This window comes from Anomaloglossus baeobatrachus, assembly GCF_048569485.1.
Source record: "Anomaloglossus baeobatrachus isolate aAnoBae1 chromosome 5 unlocalized genomic scaffold, aAnoBae1.hap1 SUPER_5_unloc_4, whole genome shotgun sequence".
Taxonomy (NCBI): Eukaryota; Metazoa; Chordata; class Amphibia; order Anura; family Aromobatidae; genus Anomaloglossus; species Anomaloglossus baeobatrachus.
The window spans coordinates 184,394-200,177 of record NW_027441808.1 but is presented as its reverse complement, the minus strand read 5'-3'; the positions used below and the strand labels follow the sequence as shown (position 1 = coordinate 200,177).

General features: G+C 51.8%; 2 protein-coding genes across 2 annotated transcripts in view; both read left to right on the top strand.

Annotated features, from left to right (window-relative positions):
* LOC142259247 (uncharacterized) overlaps positions 1–15,784 on the top strand; it is a 105,045-nt gene that overhangs the window by 79,696 nt on the left and 9,565 nt on the right.
* Positions 3,957–4,814, top strand: LOC142259214 (gastrula zinc finger protein XlCGF66.1-like). The gene is made up of 4 exons (XM_075331704.1): positions 3,957–4,095; positions 4,225–4,404; positions 4,486–4,609; positions 4,693–4,814. The coding sequence occupies exons 1-4, from the start codon at positions 4,018–4,020 to the stop codon at positions 4,812–4,814; spliced, it is 504 nt and encodes a 167-aa protein (XP_075187819.1). The 5' UTR covers positions 3,957–4,017.

The window sequence follows — 15,784 nt, the reverse complement described above, 5'->3', positions numbered from 1 at the left end:
AAATCTGTGAAAAGTGGGTTTTGCCCACTTTGATGCCAGTTCTGATGCCCAGAACCTGTTTGGGCCAGGCTGGAGTGATCTGAATTTGATGTGTGGCATCACTAGGTATGTAAATGTGGTGTGAGGTCAGTGGCCCAAAGCCATTTAACCCCTCAAAAACACTGGTTTCTTATTCAAATCTGTGAAAACTGGGATTTTTACCACTTTGATGCCAGTTCTGATGCCCAGAACCTGTTTGGGCCAGGCTGGAGAGATCTGAATTTGATGTGTGGCATCACTAGGTATGTAAATGTGGTGTGAGGTCAGTGGCCCAAAGCCATTTAACCCCTCAAAAACACTGGTTACTTATTCAAATCTGTGAAAACTGGGATTTTTACCACTTTGATGCCAGTTCTGATGCCCAGAACCTGTTTGGGCCAGGCTGGAGTGATCTGAATTTGATGTGTGGCATCACTAGGTATGTAAGTGTGGTGTCAGATCAGTGGCCCAAAGCCATTTAACCCCTCAAAAACACTGGTTACTTATTCAAATCTGTGAAAACTGGGGTTTTGCCCACTTTGATGCCAGTTCTGATGCCCAGAACCTGTTTGGGCCAGTCTAAAGTGATCTGAATTTGATGTGTGGCATCACTAGGTATGTAAATGTGGTGTGAGATCAGTGGCCCAAAGCCATTTAACCCCTCAAAAACACTGGTTACTTATTCAAATCTGTGAAAACTGGGTTTTTGCCCACTTTGATGCCCGTTATGATGCCCAGAACCTGTTTGGGCCAGGCTAAAGTGATCTGAATTTGATGTGTGGCATCACTAGGTATGTAAATGTGGTGTGAGATCAGTGGCCCAAAGCCATTTAACCCTTCAAAAACACCAGTTACTTATTCAAATCTGTGAAAACTGGGATTTTTACCACTTTGATGCCAGTTCTGATGCCCAGAACCTGTTTGGGCCAGGCTGAAGTGATCTGAATTTGATGTGTGGCATCACTAGGTATGTAAATGTGGTGTGAGATCAGTGGCCCAAAGCCATTTAACCCCTCAAAAACACTGGTTACTTATTCAAATCTGTGAAAACTGGGGTTTTGCCCACTTTGATGCCAGTTCTGATGCCCAGAACCTGTTTGGGCCAGGCTGTAGTGATCTGAATTTGATGTGTGGCATCACTAGGTATGTAAATGTGGTGTGAGATCAGTGGCCCAAAGCCATTTAACCCCTCAAAAACACTGGTTACTTATTCAAATCTGTGAAAACTGGGGTTTTGCCCACTTTGATGCCAGTTCTGATGCCCAGAACCTGTTTGGGCCAGGCTGTAGTGATCTGAATTTGATGTGTGGCATCACTAGATATGTAAATGTGGTGTGAGATCAGTGGCCCAAAGCCATTTAACCCCTCAAAAACACCAGTTACTTATTCAAATCTGTGAAAATTGGCTGTGTGCCCACTTTGGTGCCAGTTTTGATGCCCAGAACCCCTTTGGGCCAGGCTGGAGACACTTGAGTTTGATTAGAGGCATCACTAGATATGCAATTTTGGTGTTAGATCAGTGGCCCAAAGCCATTTAACTCTTTCACTAACATACTTCGGTGCCCACTTTGATGCCCATTTTTTTGCCAGTTTTTTAATTTTCGCAGCTGGTTTTGAGTGTATGTATATTAGGGCTCATCAGTGCATTGTATTTTATTATTGTCATGTGTCATTTTTGTTGATAAATGCATAAAAAACTGAAAAAACTAAATTGCCGAATAAGAAACTGACGAATAAGAAACCAACTTCAGCCCCGAATAAGAAACTGGACGAATAAGAAACCAACTTCAGCATCGTTGCGGCTCTGCAGGTGGAGGTAGGTGCAGGGTATTATATATCTAGTGTGCGGCTCTGCAGGTGGAGGTAGGTGCAGGGTATTATATATCTAGTGTGCGGCTCTGCAGGAGGAGGTAGGTGCAGGGTATTATATATCTAGTGTGCGGCTCTGCAGGTGGAGGTAGGTGCAGGGTATTATATATCTAGTGTGCGGCTCTGCAGGTGGAGGTAGGTGCAGGGTATTATATATCTAGTGTGCGGCTCTGCAGGAGGAGGTAGGTGCAGGGTATTATATATCTAGTGTGCGGCTCTGCAGGAGGAGGTAGGTGCAGGGTATTATATATCTGGTGTGCGGCTCTGCAGGTGGAGGTAGGTGCAGGGTATTATATATCTAGTGTGCGGCTCTGCAGGAGGAGGTAGGTGCAGGGTATTATATATCTAGTGTGCGGCTCTGCAGGTGGAGGTAGGTGCAGGGTATTATATATCTAGTGTGCGGCTCTGCAGGTGGAGGTAGGTGCAGGGTATTATATATCTAGTGTGCGGCTCTGCAGGCGGAGGTAGGTGCAGGGTATTATATATCTAGTGTGCGGCTCTGCAGGCGGAGGTAGGTGCAGGGTATTATATATCTAGTGTGCGGCTCTGCAGGTGGAGGTAGGTGCAGGGTGTTATATATCTAGTGTGCGGCTCTGCAGGTGGAGGTAGGTGCAGGTTATTATATATCTAGTGTGTGGCTCTGCAGGAGGAGGTAGGTGCAGGGTATTATATATCTAGTGTGCGGCTCTGCAGGTGGAGGTAGGTGCAGGGTATTATATATCTAGTGTGCGGCTCTGCAGGAGGAGGTAGGTGCAGGGTATTATATATCTAGTGTGCGGCTCTGCAGGTGGAGGTAGGTGCAGGGTATTATATATCTAGTGTGCGGCTCTGCAGGTGGAGGTAGGTGCAGGGTATTATATATCTAGTGTGCGGCTCTGCAGGAGGAGGTAGGTGCAGGGTATTATATATCTAGTGTGCGGCTCTGCAGGTGGAGGTAGGTGCAGGGTATTATATATCTAGTGTGCGGCTCTGCAGGTGGAGGCAGGTGCAGGGTATTATATATCTAGTGTGCGGCTCTGCAGGTGGAGGTAGGTGCAGGGTATTATATATCTAGTGTGCGGCTCTGCAGGTGGAGGCAGGTGCAGGGTATTATATATCTAGTGTGCGGCTCTGCAGGTGGAGGTAGGTGCAGGTTATTATATATCTAGCGTGCGGCTCTGCAGGTGGAGGTAGGTGCAGGGTATTATATATCTAGTGTGCGGCTCTGCAGGTGGAGGCAGGTGCAGGGTATTATATATCTAGTGTGCGGCTCTGCAGGAGGAGGTAGGTGCAGGTTATTATATATCTAGCGTGCGGCTCTGCAGGTGGAGGTAGGTGCAGGGTATTATATATCTAGTGTGCGGCTCTGCAGGTGGAGGTAGGTGCAGGGTATTATATATCTAGTGTGCGGCTCTGCAGGTGGAGGTAGGTGCAGGGTATTATATATCTAGTGTGCGGCTCTGCAGGAGGAGGTAGGTGCAGGGTATTATATATCTAGTGTGCGGCTCTGCAGGTGGAGGTAGGTGCAGGGTATTATATATCTAGTGTGCGGCTCTGCAGGTGGAGGTAGGTGCAGGGTATTATATATCTAGTGTGCGGCTCTGCAGGTGGAGGTGTGTGGAGATTCCCCATTACTGGGGCAGGCGGCATTAACCCCTTCAGCTCTTAAACTTTCTTGGAGTTTTTCTCTCTCTGATTTCTATGAATCGTGAGGTTTTTATTCTTTTTCCTCTGATAGATACAAACGCCCCAACTATGAGAGGCCGGAAGTGAGGAAACCCGTCTGCCCTCAGTCCCCAACCCCTTTCTGTCTTCGGACCCTTTCCGCCCTCAGTCCTCGGCCCCTTTCTGCCTTCAGTCCTCGGCTCCTTTCTGCCCTCAGTCCCTTTCTGCCCTCGGCCCCTTCCCGCCCTCAGTCCTCGGCCCCTTTCTGTCCCCGGTCCTCGGCCCCTTTCTGCCCCCTACAGTATAATGTTCCCCCAGAATGTTCTCATTATATGTTCCCCTTATTCTCTCCAGTAATTGTATTATTACAGCGGATTCTCTATGATGTTACATCGTCATCTTCTCCCCATTCAGGTCCCTACAATATCGGATCCTCTCAGTGGAGATCTTCTATAGAAGAGAATTCTCCTGATTGCCCCGTGAAGGATGGATATGGACAGGGACAAGATGGCGGAGAGGATATTACACCTCACCCTAGAGATCCTCTTCCGGCTTACTGGAGAGGTGAGAGATTCTGATGACGTCACATTACATCATTCTTATCTATGGGAATAACAGATGGACAGAACTGGAGAGGTGAGGACTCTGGAAATGTCTGGAGTGAGATTTATTACTGTGTCTCTCCATAACCAGGATTACACAGTAGTGAAGAAGACCTCTAGTGAGCACTGTCAGGCCCCTGTGTCTGAGGGATGGGGAAGACCCCTGAGCCCAATCACGGGGCCTCCACCTCACCCCCCGATACATGAGGACATCAATGACCAGAAGATCCTAGAACTCACCTACAAGATGATTGAGCTGCTGACTGGAGAGGTGACACTGCTGGGAATGCTGGGACATTATACAGTAACGCTATGAAGGGATCGGGGGTGACGGTATCATTGTATGTGTCAGGTTCCTATAAGGTGTCAGGACGTCACCGTCTATTTCTCCATGGAGGAGTGGGAGTATTTAGAAGGACACAAAGATCTGTACAAGGACGTCATGATGGAGGTTCCCCAGCCCCTCACATCACCAGGTAATAGACAGGACTAAATACACACGGCCTATAATTATCTGTATGTAAGGAATGAATTCAGTCCCTGTATGTGTCTCCTCCAGGTCTATCCAGTAAGAGGACAACACCAGAGAGATGTCCCCGTCCTCTTCTCCCACAGGACTGTAAACAAGAAGATCCCGATGTTCCTCAGGATCATCAGGTAGATGGAGAGAAGGTGCCGTGAAATCCCCCTATGATGTGTAGACGGCTGTGAAGGTCTTGTGCTCAGTCTTGTTTTATCCTCCAGTATTATATGGTTTATACTTGTGTAATGAGAGCCAGGGTTGGTCTGGCCCACCAGGGTAGCGGGGAATCGCTCTACAGGGCCGCCTGTGTCTCAGAGCCAGCGTTTATTGGTGGGCAGACTCAGCAGCTCATCCAGGGCCCCCATGCTCTAAGGGGCCCAAAGCCTTTCAATCATTAACTTCAGTGATCGTACACATTCCGTACGATCACTAACGTTTCTGCAGTTGCATGACTTTTAGTGACATCACATATGTCATGTGACTCACCAAAGGTCCTAGCGGTGCACTGCGGGAGTCCCCAGGCCTGAACCGATGAGGTGTGCAGGCCTGGAGACTGGGCCGCTATTCAAATGTATGCGCGTCTTTCAGGCGCGCATACATTTGTACAGTGCGGCCAGTGACAGGAGGCAGAGCAGCGCTGCACAGCCCGCACCGCAACGGGACGTCATCACCAGAGGAGGAGGATGCGACAGGACTGAGGCAGAGGAGCGCGCCTCAGTCCTGCACCGACATCATCATCACCGGGCCGCAGCTGCAGGGATGAAGAGGAGGACGTGCAGGCACAGGTAAGCGCTCCAGAGAAGCCGAAGATGTACAATAATTTTACATGAGGGGCTGCGGGTGGGGGAGGGACGGTGTTATTTTACAAGGGGCATAAAGAAGCGGTTGGGGACTTTATGGATCATATTATGGGTCAGTGGGGGACATAATAGGGCAGTGGGGGACATTATAGGGCAGTGGGGGACATTATAGGGCAGTGGGGGATATTATAGGGCAGTGGGGGATATTATAGGGCAGTGTGGGACATTATAGGGCAGTGGGGGACATTATAGGACAGTGGCGACATTATAAGGCAGTTTGGAACATTATAGGGCAGTGGGGGACATTATAGGATAATGGAGGACATTATGAAGCAAATTGGGACATTATAGGGCAGTGTGGGACATTATGAGGCATCAAGGATTGTGGAAGGCAGCGTAGTATAATGAGGAGGGAGGGATTTATACAGTGATTTAGTATGGGGGAGATATTTTAGAAAGAGAAAATTTTTGGGGGACATTTTGGAAAGGGGCTCTTTGTGGGGCTATTTTGGAGAGGAGCAGTGTGTGGGGGATATCTTGTGCAGGAAGCAATTAACATCCCCTTCTGATTCCACTTGTTTCCCCAGACATTAAATAAAAGGGGCCAGAATGAGAAACATACATTATTAGTTTATGGTGGCACGTGGGGCATAATTACTGTAGGGGCAAATAAGGGGACATTATTACTGGTGACATATAGGTTAATTTTGAGGATATTGTCTTCCATGGGGGGGAACAAGAGTCTGATGTGGTGTAGAAATTAGGGAAATAGTGAGGAATGTGCTCTGGGAGTGATCGGCTATAGGTGACTGTTATTTTCTGCAGAGTCGCGTCATGGCAGGAAGAAGTGATGGCGGTCAGCTCCGGATGAAGAGAAAATATGAAGATGAATAAAGTCAGCTAGTGACGTCAGTGGTAAGTCAGTGTGTTACATGAACGAGAACACACACACACACACACACACACACACACACACACACACACTATACTTAACACTATTTACAGAGCTCCTGTGTATAATGTCACTGGTGAGCACTGTATTACCTATACACTATATACAGAATTCCTGTGCATTATGGCACTGATGATAATATTAGTGTTATTAGCATTGTAGTTTTTATTCCTGATCGTTATTGTAGTATTATATGTCCTTGTGTGGTAGTAATATGTTCTGTGGTCATGTTGTACTGATATTTGTCTCATGTGCGGTATTATTTGGTCAATATGTGGTGTGGTTAAAGTGTTGCGGTATTTCTCCCTTGTATGTGGTAATATTCGGTTACTATGTAGTCTAATTATGGTGTAGTAGTATTACTCTCTGGTATGTGGTTGCTTTTGATCACTATGTGTTGGTAGTATGTTATCTGGTCATAGTGTTGCGGTATTTCTCCCTTGTATGTGGTATTATTCAGTCACTTTGCGGTCTGGTCACAGTGTGGTGGTATTTCTCCCTTGTATGTGGCTGTATTTGGTCACTGTTTGGTGGTAATATACGGTCTGGTCACGGTGTGGCGGTATTTCTCCCTTGTATGTGGAATTATTGGTTGTGTTGTGTATGGAGGTCACTTTTTCTCTCTATAAGGGGGAGATTATTTCCAATAGAAATTAAATACTTAAACATTTAACTCCTCCCTGTCCTGTGACTATTACACTGCAGCACATATGCAGAGGCACTCCAGTGAAAACAAGTAATCACCTTTACTAAGGCCACGTGCACACACTGAGTATTCAGTGAGTTTTTTACCCCAATATTTTAAGCCAAAACCAGGAGCGGTAAAATCAGAGAAAAAGTGTAATAGAAATACGGGCACCACTTCTGTATTTATTACCCACTGCTGGTTTTGGCTACAAATACTGATGTAAGATACTGACCAAACACTGAACGTGGCCTAAGGATAAGTGATAACTTATTCATCAGTGGGGTCTGATTGCTGGGACCTGCTCCGATCGTGCAACTTTTATCCCCCATTACACTGGAGCTCGTGTCCGACTCGACCCCTGATCCGTTCATTCCCTCAGTGGCTGCGAGCGCTGGGCTTGTTATTATCTGGCTGCTCCACAGAGGATGAATGGAGCTGCGGTCACACACCCCACCTGCCGCTGCAAAAAGTTCCCCAATCTTCCAATCGGTGCGGTTTCCACTGGTCTGGTTCCACCGATCAATAAGTTATCACCAACCGAACCTGTAGATCAGTGATAACTTATTTTCACCAAAGACCCCATTACTGCAAACTACTGTAATTGTACATCCCAGTTATGGTGCACAATATAGATGTGCAGGATCCGCCTGTGTATGTGTCGCCCCCACGCCTGTAGCAGCCTGGCTGCTCAGATCCGGACATGCTACGTGGCTCGAGGGATCCTCCGGACCCAGGGGTCACGCGGACACGCCAAATAAAAGAGGGACGTAGTTGTACAGGCTTGGCCGTACTCGGTTCATGACACCACCCATGGTGTGTGGTGAAGTGGGACACCACTGCTGCTGTTGTGGGGCACCTGGGGGAGATGTAGTGGCAGCTGGATGTTAACCCCTCCGTGGGTAGGGATGGTTGCCCCGGGGCCCAGTGTCTCTGTGCAGGGTATGGCGATGACTGGGGGCTGCGCGCCCGAACGTATCAGGGGACAGTTTGTTACTCACAGTCACTGAACCACATGAGTATTTTAGTAAACCAAGGGTGCCGGTGGCCGGCTGCCGTGGCCGGTTGTACTCTGGTCCCCCACCCGGGCTGGTGGTCGCCGTCTTTCGCCTCTGCACTGTGTTTCCGTAGATTTGGACTTCCTGGTCTGGAACACGGGAGTTCGCTCCCGGTTGGCTGTGTACCTGAGGAGCCGTGCCCGCTGACGCTGACCCGTGGGATTCTATGGCCCTGGCGGTGGCCCTTTCCCTTTTTGTGGGTGGTTGTCTGATTTTGGGACTTTGGCTGGGACAGTACCTGTAATCCTGCCCTCAATCGGTTAATTATTTATGCCATCAGTTCCGTTCCTGGCTTCAGGGTACGAGTACCCCCTCTGTGCACGGTTTCGGGGTCGGGTCTCTCTGGTGTCTACACCGGCGGGCTACAACCCTTCTCCGGTCCACCTCGGATCTCCGGCTGCCGTCTTCACGTCTCCTGCGGACGGAGACCGTCTGCCACCTAGCCAACGTACCAGGGCTCCAACCCTGGCACCTGTCGACTTAAACTGCTCACTTGACTCCTCACTGACTGACACCTTCTGTGTCCCGGCTTAAAACTAACTGTTTTTTCCTTTCGTCACGACAGCACCCACGAGAGAGGGATCCGCCCCCTTCAGGACAGGAAACCTACAGATAAAAAGGGGCGGTCCCCCTCCCTCATCAGTTGGTTTCCTGTCCTGCTGGGATCGGAACCTACAGTGCCTGGGTCCTGTTGAGTCCGTGCGGTCTCCTAGGGAACGGCGGAGCTCTGGATCTGGAAGCACGGTCGGTGGAGCTCCCCTCGTGGACTCCGTCCTCCGATGCACCTCGTCCTCTTTCTCCTGGTCCGGCTTTGCCTCCAGGGATATGACGCCTGCAGCAGGGTGTGCTTCTACCGGATCGTGTGCGCGGCGGGGGGGCCCTGCCGCGTCGACAGTGCACGCTTCCCTGCTGCAGTGACCCGGAAGTGTGCAGGAGCGCTTCCGGGGGAGCGGCCGGGAAGGTTCCTAGTGAAGCCCGTGGTCCCCTCCATCCTGGCCGGACGCTGCCTGTGTGGCCTCTGCGCGGTGCTGGTGAGTCTATGGCGGTCGGGCCGGAGCCTCTCCCTGACGCGTGCCTGCGTCTTCGCCGCTGCACGGCGTGTGCACGTGGGACGGTGTCCTGGGCCTGCCGCGTCCGCGGTCTGTCTCCGCGTCGGTGACCCGAAAGCTGTGCTCCTGCTTCTGCGGTTCAGGGGGGGCTCGGCTGTCGATCTCTGCCAGCCCTTCCCCCTGCCCTTCTGTCCGGGGTTGCTCCCCTTCTAGGTCAGTCTCTCTGCCGTCGGCGTCCCTCCTGCTGTGCTGTGTCCGGCGTCCTGGTGGTGTCTGCCCTGGAGTGTGAGCCGGGGTGCCCTCTTGGTCTGTACTCGGTGGCCTCTGTGCCTCCTGCCTCTGAGCTCCTGGGCCCCTGTGGCCTCCTGGCCTCGGTAGAACCTGGCCCCTGTGGCCTCCTGGCCCCTGTGGCCGCCTGGCCTCTGTGGCCTCCTGGCCCCTGTATCCTCCTGGCCCCTGTGTCCTCCTGGCCTCTGTGTCCTCCTGGCCTCTGTGGTTGCCTGACCCCGGTGGCATCCTGGCCTCTGTGGCCTCCGGGCCTGTGTGGCCTCCGGGCCTCTTGCCTTCTGTGGCCTCCGGGACTCTTGGATTCTGTGGCTCCGGGCCTCTTGGCTTCTGTGGACTCTGGGCTTCTGTGGCCTCCTGGCCTCCTGGCTTCTGTGACCTCCTGGCTTCTGTGGCCTCCTGGCTTTTGTGGCCTCGGGGCCTCCTGGTTTCTGTGGCCCTTATGCCTGTTTGCCTCGGTGCCTGTTTGCCTCGGTGCCTGTTTGCCTCGGTGCCGGTTTGCCTCGGTGCCGGGTTGGCCTCTGTGCCTGTTTGGCCTCTGTGCCTGTTTGGCCTCTGTGCCTGTTTGGCCTCTGTGCCGGTTTGGCCTCTGTGCCGGTTTGGCCTCTGTGCCGGTTTGGCCTCTGTGCCGGTTTGGCCTCTGTGCCTGTTTGGCCTCTGTGCCTGTTTGGCCTCTGTGCCTGTTTGGCTCTGTGCCTGTTTGGCCTCTGTGCCTGTTTGGCCTGTGTGACTTCTGTGCCTGTTTGGCCTCTGTGCCTGTGTGGCTTCTGTGCCTGTTTGGCCTCTGTGCCTGTTGGCCTCTGCGCCTGTTTGGCCTCTGCGCCTGTGTGGCCGCTGCGCCTGTGTGGCCGCTGTGCCCGTGTGGCCTCTGCGCCCGTGTGGCCTCTGCGCCCATGTGGCCTCTGCGCCCGTGTGGCCTCTGCGCCCGTGTTGCCTCTGGGCCTCTGTGCCTCTTGGCCTCTGTGCCTCTTGGCCTCTGTGCCTCTTGGCCTCTGTGCCTCCGGGCTTCGGTGCTTCGGGGCCTCGGTCCTCGGTGCCTCCTGGTCTCGTGCTCCTTGGCTTCGTGCTTCCTGGCCTCGTGCTTCCTGTCCTCGTGCCTCTGTCCCTCGGTGCCTCTTGGCCTTGGGCCTCTGTGCCTCCTGGCCTCGGGCCTCTGTACCTCCTGGCTTCAGGCTTCTCTGCCTCCTGGCCTCGGGTTTCTCTGCCTCCTGGCCTCGGTGCCTCCTGGCCTCGGGCCTCTGTGCCTTGTGCTTCCTGGCCGCATGCCTCTGTTGCCTCCTGGCCTCTGTGCTTCCTTGCCTCCTGGCCTCCGGCCTTCCCGGTCTCTGGGCCTCCTGGCCTTTATGGCCTTTGTGGCTTCTGGGCCTCTGTGGCTTCCTGGCCTCTGGCCCTCCCGGCCTTGGGCCTCGGGGCCCCGTGCCTCTGTGCCTCCTGGCCTCCTGCTTCTGGGCCTCCTGGCCTCGGGCCTCTGTGTCTCCTGCCCTCTGTGTCTCCTGGCCTCCTGCCCTCTGTGCCTCTTGGCCTCTGTGCCTCTTGGCATCTGTGCCTCTTGGCCTCTGTCCCTCTTGGCCTCTGGGTCTCTTGGCCTCTGGGCCTCCGGGCCTCGGTGGCCTTTGGACCGCCGGGGCCTGTGTTCTGGCTTCTGCCTCTGCCGCCTTGCGCCTCCCTGGCCTTGCGCCGGCCCTGACGCCTCGGGCTTCGTACTTCGCTTCCGGTGTTCCTTTCTGCTCCCTTCCTGCCCTGCCGTCCCTGGTTCTCCCTCCTGGTGGCGTGCTTGTTCCGGGCCCCTGGGTTTTTCCGTCCCGGCCAGCCCTCCTGTCGCGGAGTCCCTTCCTCCCCCCCCGCGTCACGGGCCTTCCCTTGCTGGTGTGTTTTTGTCGGGGCGTTGCTGATGCTGCGTTGTGGGCCGCCTGTCCGCACTCAACCTTGTGGTCGGCTGTGGTTGCTCTTCCTGGCCTCTCTTCCTACCTCCTCGTCTGCTGTATTCAGTTGTCCTCTGTTCTGCCATTCTCCTGTCGGGTGGGGTTTTGGGTCTCTCGGTCGGTCCCCTCCGGGTGACAGTTTCTGCCCTGGGCGCCCTGTTTACGTCCCGTCTTGCGGGTTCTGTGGGGTTGTGCGCTTCCTTCCGACTGGGGGCCACTGCCAGCCAGTCCGTCTACCGGCCCTCCTCCCGGGGGTCTTGCTCTGGGGTGGGACGCCCTCCCCTTTGCGCCCTTTTTGCCCCTCTCTGTCGTGTGCTCTTTCTCCCTTCCTTTCGCGTCCTTGCTTGGGGGGGGGGGGCGCTGTCCCCCCCCCCCCCCCCCCCGGGTCGCTCGGTGGCCCCTTGGCGGCTGGATGGGTCTTTTTGTTTTTTGTCTTTCAGGGTTCCGACTGTGCTCCTCTGGTGTCGTGCCGTCCTTTGCCCCGATGGCTGTGGGCTTCGGTTTCCCTCGCGTCGGTGGTGCAGCCTGTTCTCCTGTCCTCCCCGGTGACGGATCGTTCTCCTGCGAGGTGGCCTCCTACTTGGTGGCTGTGGCGGATGTCTCCTCGACGGTTTGGTGGGACTGTGTCCTGGTCTTCTCCTTCCACTTTCTGGGCTCTGCCGGCTGACCTTTGGTTCTTCCACTGACCTTCTGTTTGGCAGCTTGGCTCTTCCCGTGGTTGTCCCGCCCTCAGTGTGTCTTCTCTCTAAGTCTCTCGTGGGTGCTGTCGTGACGAAAGGAAAAGTCTATATTACGTACCGGTAATGGGATTTTCCTGAGTTGACGACAGCACCCTTTACACCACTGCCCTTTCTTTGTTTGTTTTTTCTCGCGCTTCGGTGTCCTGGGATTGGTCTGTGTTATTTACTAATTCTTTGGCAGTTCCTCTCCCGGTCTCTGCAACCAACTGATGAGGGAGGGGGACCGCCCCTTTTTATCTGTAGGTTTCCTGTCCTGAAGGGGGCGGATCCCTCTCTCGTGGGTGCTGTCGTCGACTCAGGAAAATCCCATTACCGGTACGTAATATAGACTTTCCCGCCCCGAGCTGTCTAGACCCCTAGGTGGGCGTGCCCTAACCACCTGGTCCCGCCCACTGGTGTGTCTGTCTGGTTCTAAGGGGGGGTGACTAGGAGTTTAATTGACTTCGTTGTAACCCTGTGAGGGATGGTGTTATGCGGGGGCCTAATCTGTGACTCCTGGTTTTGCCAGGGCATCACATGTAAACAGTCAGCCCTCCACTATAACAGGGATAACACTAATGGGTGTTTATTTTTAGCTGTAGGGTGAGCCCCTAGAGTCAATTCCCCTGTTGGGCCCCAGACACCGCAATCCGATCCTGATGAGAGCGGTGGAGATGGCAGGATTAGGAGAGATAAGAGCTTTGGTTCCTTTTAGTTCTCGTTCACACCACTGTATTTTCAGTGCTGTCCATAAAATAACACAACGTCTCGTCCTCAGACCATTGTTATTGGATGTGGCGGTGCAGATGGGGATTTTTCTTTCTCACTGACAGAATCTGCGTGTGAGAATAATCCCAGCATCCTCTAGTGCCTTCCGTAAATCGGATGAGACTCGTCCATTCAGGTCTGTGTCTGCACAATCCATCAGGTTCCCACCAGCTCCACCATACAGCAGACATTGTGTTACGGGTACATTGCAGTTCTGTAATGGAGGAAGCTGTAAATGGTCTTGTAAATTATTAGTAGCGGCTGTAAATACCGGATTGTATATGGATGACAAATAAAGGCTACTTTACACACTGCGATATCGGTCCCGATATCGCTAGTGTGGGTACCAGCCCCCATCTGTTGCGCGACACGGGCAAATCGCTGACCGTGCCGCACAACATCGCCCAGAGCCGTCACACGTACTTACCTGTCCGGCGACGTCGCTGTGACCGGCGAACCGCCTCCTTTCTAAGGGGGCGGTCCGTGCGGCGTCACAGCGACGTCACCGAAGCGTCACTGAACCGCCGCCCAATAGCAGCGGAGGGGCGGAGATGAGCGGGACGTAACATCCCACCCACCTCCTTCCTTCCGCATAGCAGCCGGGAGGCAGGTAAGGGGAGCTTCCTCGTTCCTGCGGCGTCACACGCAGCGATGTGTGCTGCCGCAGGAACGAGGAACAACTTTGTTACTGCTGCAGTAACGATTTTTAAGAATGGACCCCCATGTCGCCGATTAGCGATTTTGCACGTTTTTGCAACGATGCAAAATCGCTTATCGGTGTCACACGCAACGGCATCGCTAATGCGGCCGGATGTGCGTCACGAATTCCGTGACCCCAACGACTCCGCATTAGCGATGTCGCAGCGTGTAAAGCTCCCTTTAGAAAAGACTTCTCCTAGTTTTCTGGATGAAGCTGTGATGATTCTTTATCCGGCCGTGTGATCCCGGCATTAGAGGCCGTTACATCCCGGGAAGAGAGGATTTATCTACAAAGTGTAAAATCTTTCCCTTCCCTGAATATTTCTGCCTCCGGTCACATCCCGTCTGCCGGTAGAACGGGCTCCGCACCACAAAACTTACATCCAACTCATCAATTGTTTCGTTTTTTTTTTGTTTGTTTTTTTTCTATGCTGCTTTTTTTGTCTTCTCGTATCATTTTATGTTTTGTTTTTTTTCCAAATTCTTCAGAATGTTGCAAGTGGATCATGAATTTTGCGCACAATAGAAACGCTTTGTATTTTTTTCCTATGACCTTTGCTTGTGACTTTTTAGTCTAAAAAGTCTTGTCTTCCTAAATGGCGGCAAGTTTGCACCAAAATATTTCTGGCAAAATGTCATAATTTTTTAGGTTGAAGGTAAACATACCTTTCGTTGAAAAACTATTCACACCCGGTGAACTTTTCCATGTTTTTTTTACATTACAGCCACAAACAAGTGGATTTTATTGGGGTTTTATGTGATAACAACACAAAGTAGCAAATATTTGTTAAGTATAAAGGAAATTATACACCGATTTTTAAACATTTTAAGAAATATAACTCTGAAAATTGTGATGTGCATTAGTATTCAGCCCCCTGAGGGAATACTTTGCAGGACAAACCTTTCACTGCAAGTACTGCTGCCAGTCTCTTGGGGGATGTGCAAAGCTGGTAAACAAATCTACAGGTCACATTTTTGCCCCTGCTACTTTATAAACCAGCTCTATCTCAGGTAAATTGGATGAAGGCGTCTGTGAAGAAATTATCAATTCTTATTCTTTTGCTTTTAAAAATATCCATTATTCTATAAAGACCAAATTTGTAAAGTTTATGACTTATAGTTGTCCTGTGGACAGATTCTCCCCCTGAGCTCTGGATCTCTCCTGCTTTTCCTCTGACCATAGGCCTCTTGGCTGCTTCTCTATAATTAGTGCTCAGGACCAGACCAGGACTTGTCTTCTCCTTCATGTCATATATGTTAGCGTTATTTCAGCGGTCAGTGATCGGATATAAAGTCTCCAGTAATTATGTTACTATACAGGATTCTTTCTGATGTCACATCGTCATCTTCTCCCCATTCAGGTCCCTACAATATCGGATCCTCTCAGTGGAGATCTTCTATATAAGAGAATTCTCCTGATTGACCTATCAAGGATGGATATGGATAGGGACAAGATGGCGGAGAGGATATTACACCTCACCCTAGAGATCCTCTTCCGGCTTACTGGAGAGGTGAGAGATTCTGATGACGTCACATTACATCATTCTTATCTATGGGAATAACAGATGGACAGAACTGGAGAGGTGAGGACTCTGGAAATGTCTGGAGTGAGATTTATTACTGTGTCTCTCCATAACCAGGATTACACAGTAGTGAAGAAGACCTCTAGTGAGCGCTGTCAGGCCCCTGTGTCTGAGGGATGGGGAAGACCCCTGAGCCCAATCACGGGGTCTCCACCTCACCCCCCGATACATGAGGACATCAATGACCAGAAGATCCTAGAACTCACCTACAAGATGATTGAGCTGCTGACTGGAGAGGTGACACTGCTGGGACATTATACAGTAACGCTATGAAGGGATCGGGGGTGACGGTATCATTGTATGTGTCAGGTTCCTATAAGGTGTCAGGACGTCAGCGTCTATTTCTCCATGGAGGAGAGGGAGTATTTAGAAGGACACAAAGATCTGTACACGGACGTCATGATGGAGGTTCCCCAGCCCCTCACATCACCAGGTAATAGACAGGACTAAATACACACGGCCTATAATTATCTGTATGTAAGGAATTAATTCAGTCCCTGTATGTGTCTCCTCCAGTTCTATCCAGTAAGAGGACAACACCAGAGAGATGTCCCCGTCCTCTTCTCCCACAGGACTGTAAACAAGAAGATCCCGATGTTCCTCAGGAT

What these genes read in the sequence shown, in the direction of transcription:
- LOC142259214 (XM_075331704.1), top strand. Translation starts at nt 4,018, where the DNA reads ATGGATATGGACAGGGACAAGATGGCGGAGAGGATATTACACCTCACC. An exon ending in TCTTCCGGCTTACTGGAGAG is followed by an intron (nt 4,096 to 4,224) that starts GTGAGAGATTCT and finishes CTCCATAACCAG; the next exon opens with GATTACACAGTAGTGAAGAA. An exon ending in CCAGCCCCTCACATCACCAG is followed by an intron (nt 4,610 to 4,692) that starts GTAATAGACAGG and finishes TGTCTCCTCCAG; the next exon opens with GTCTATCCAGTAAGAGGACA.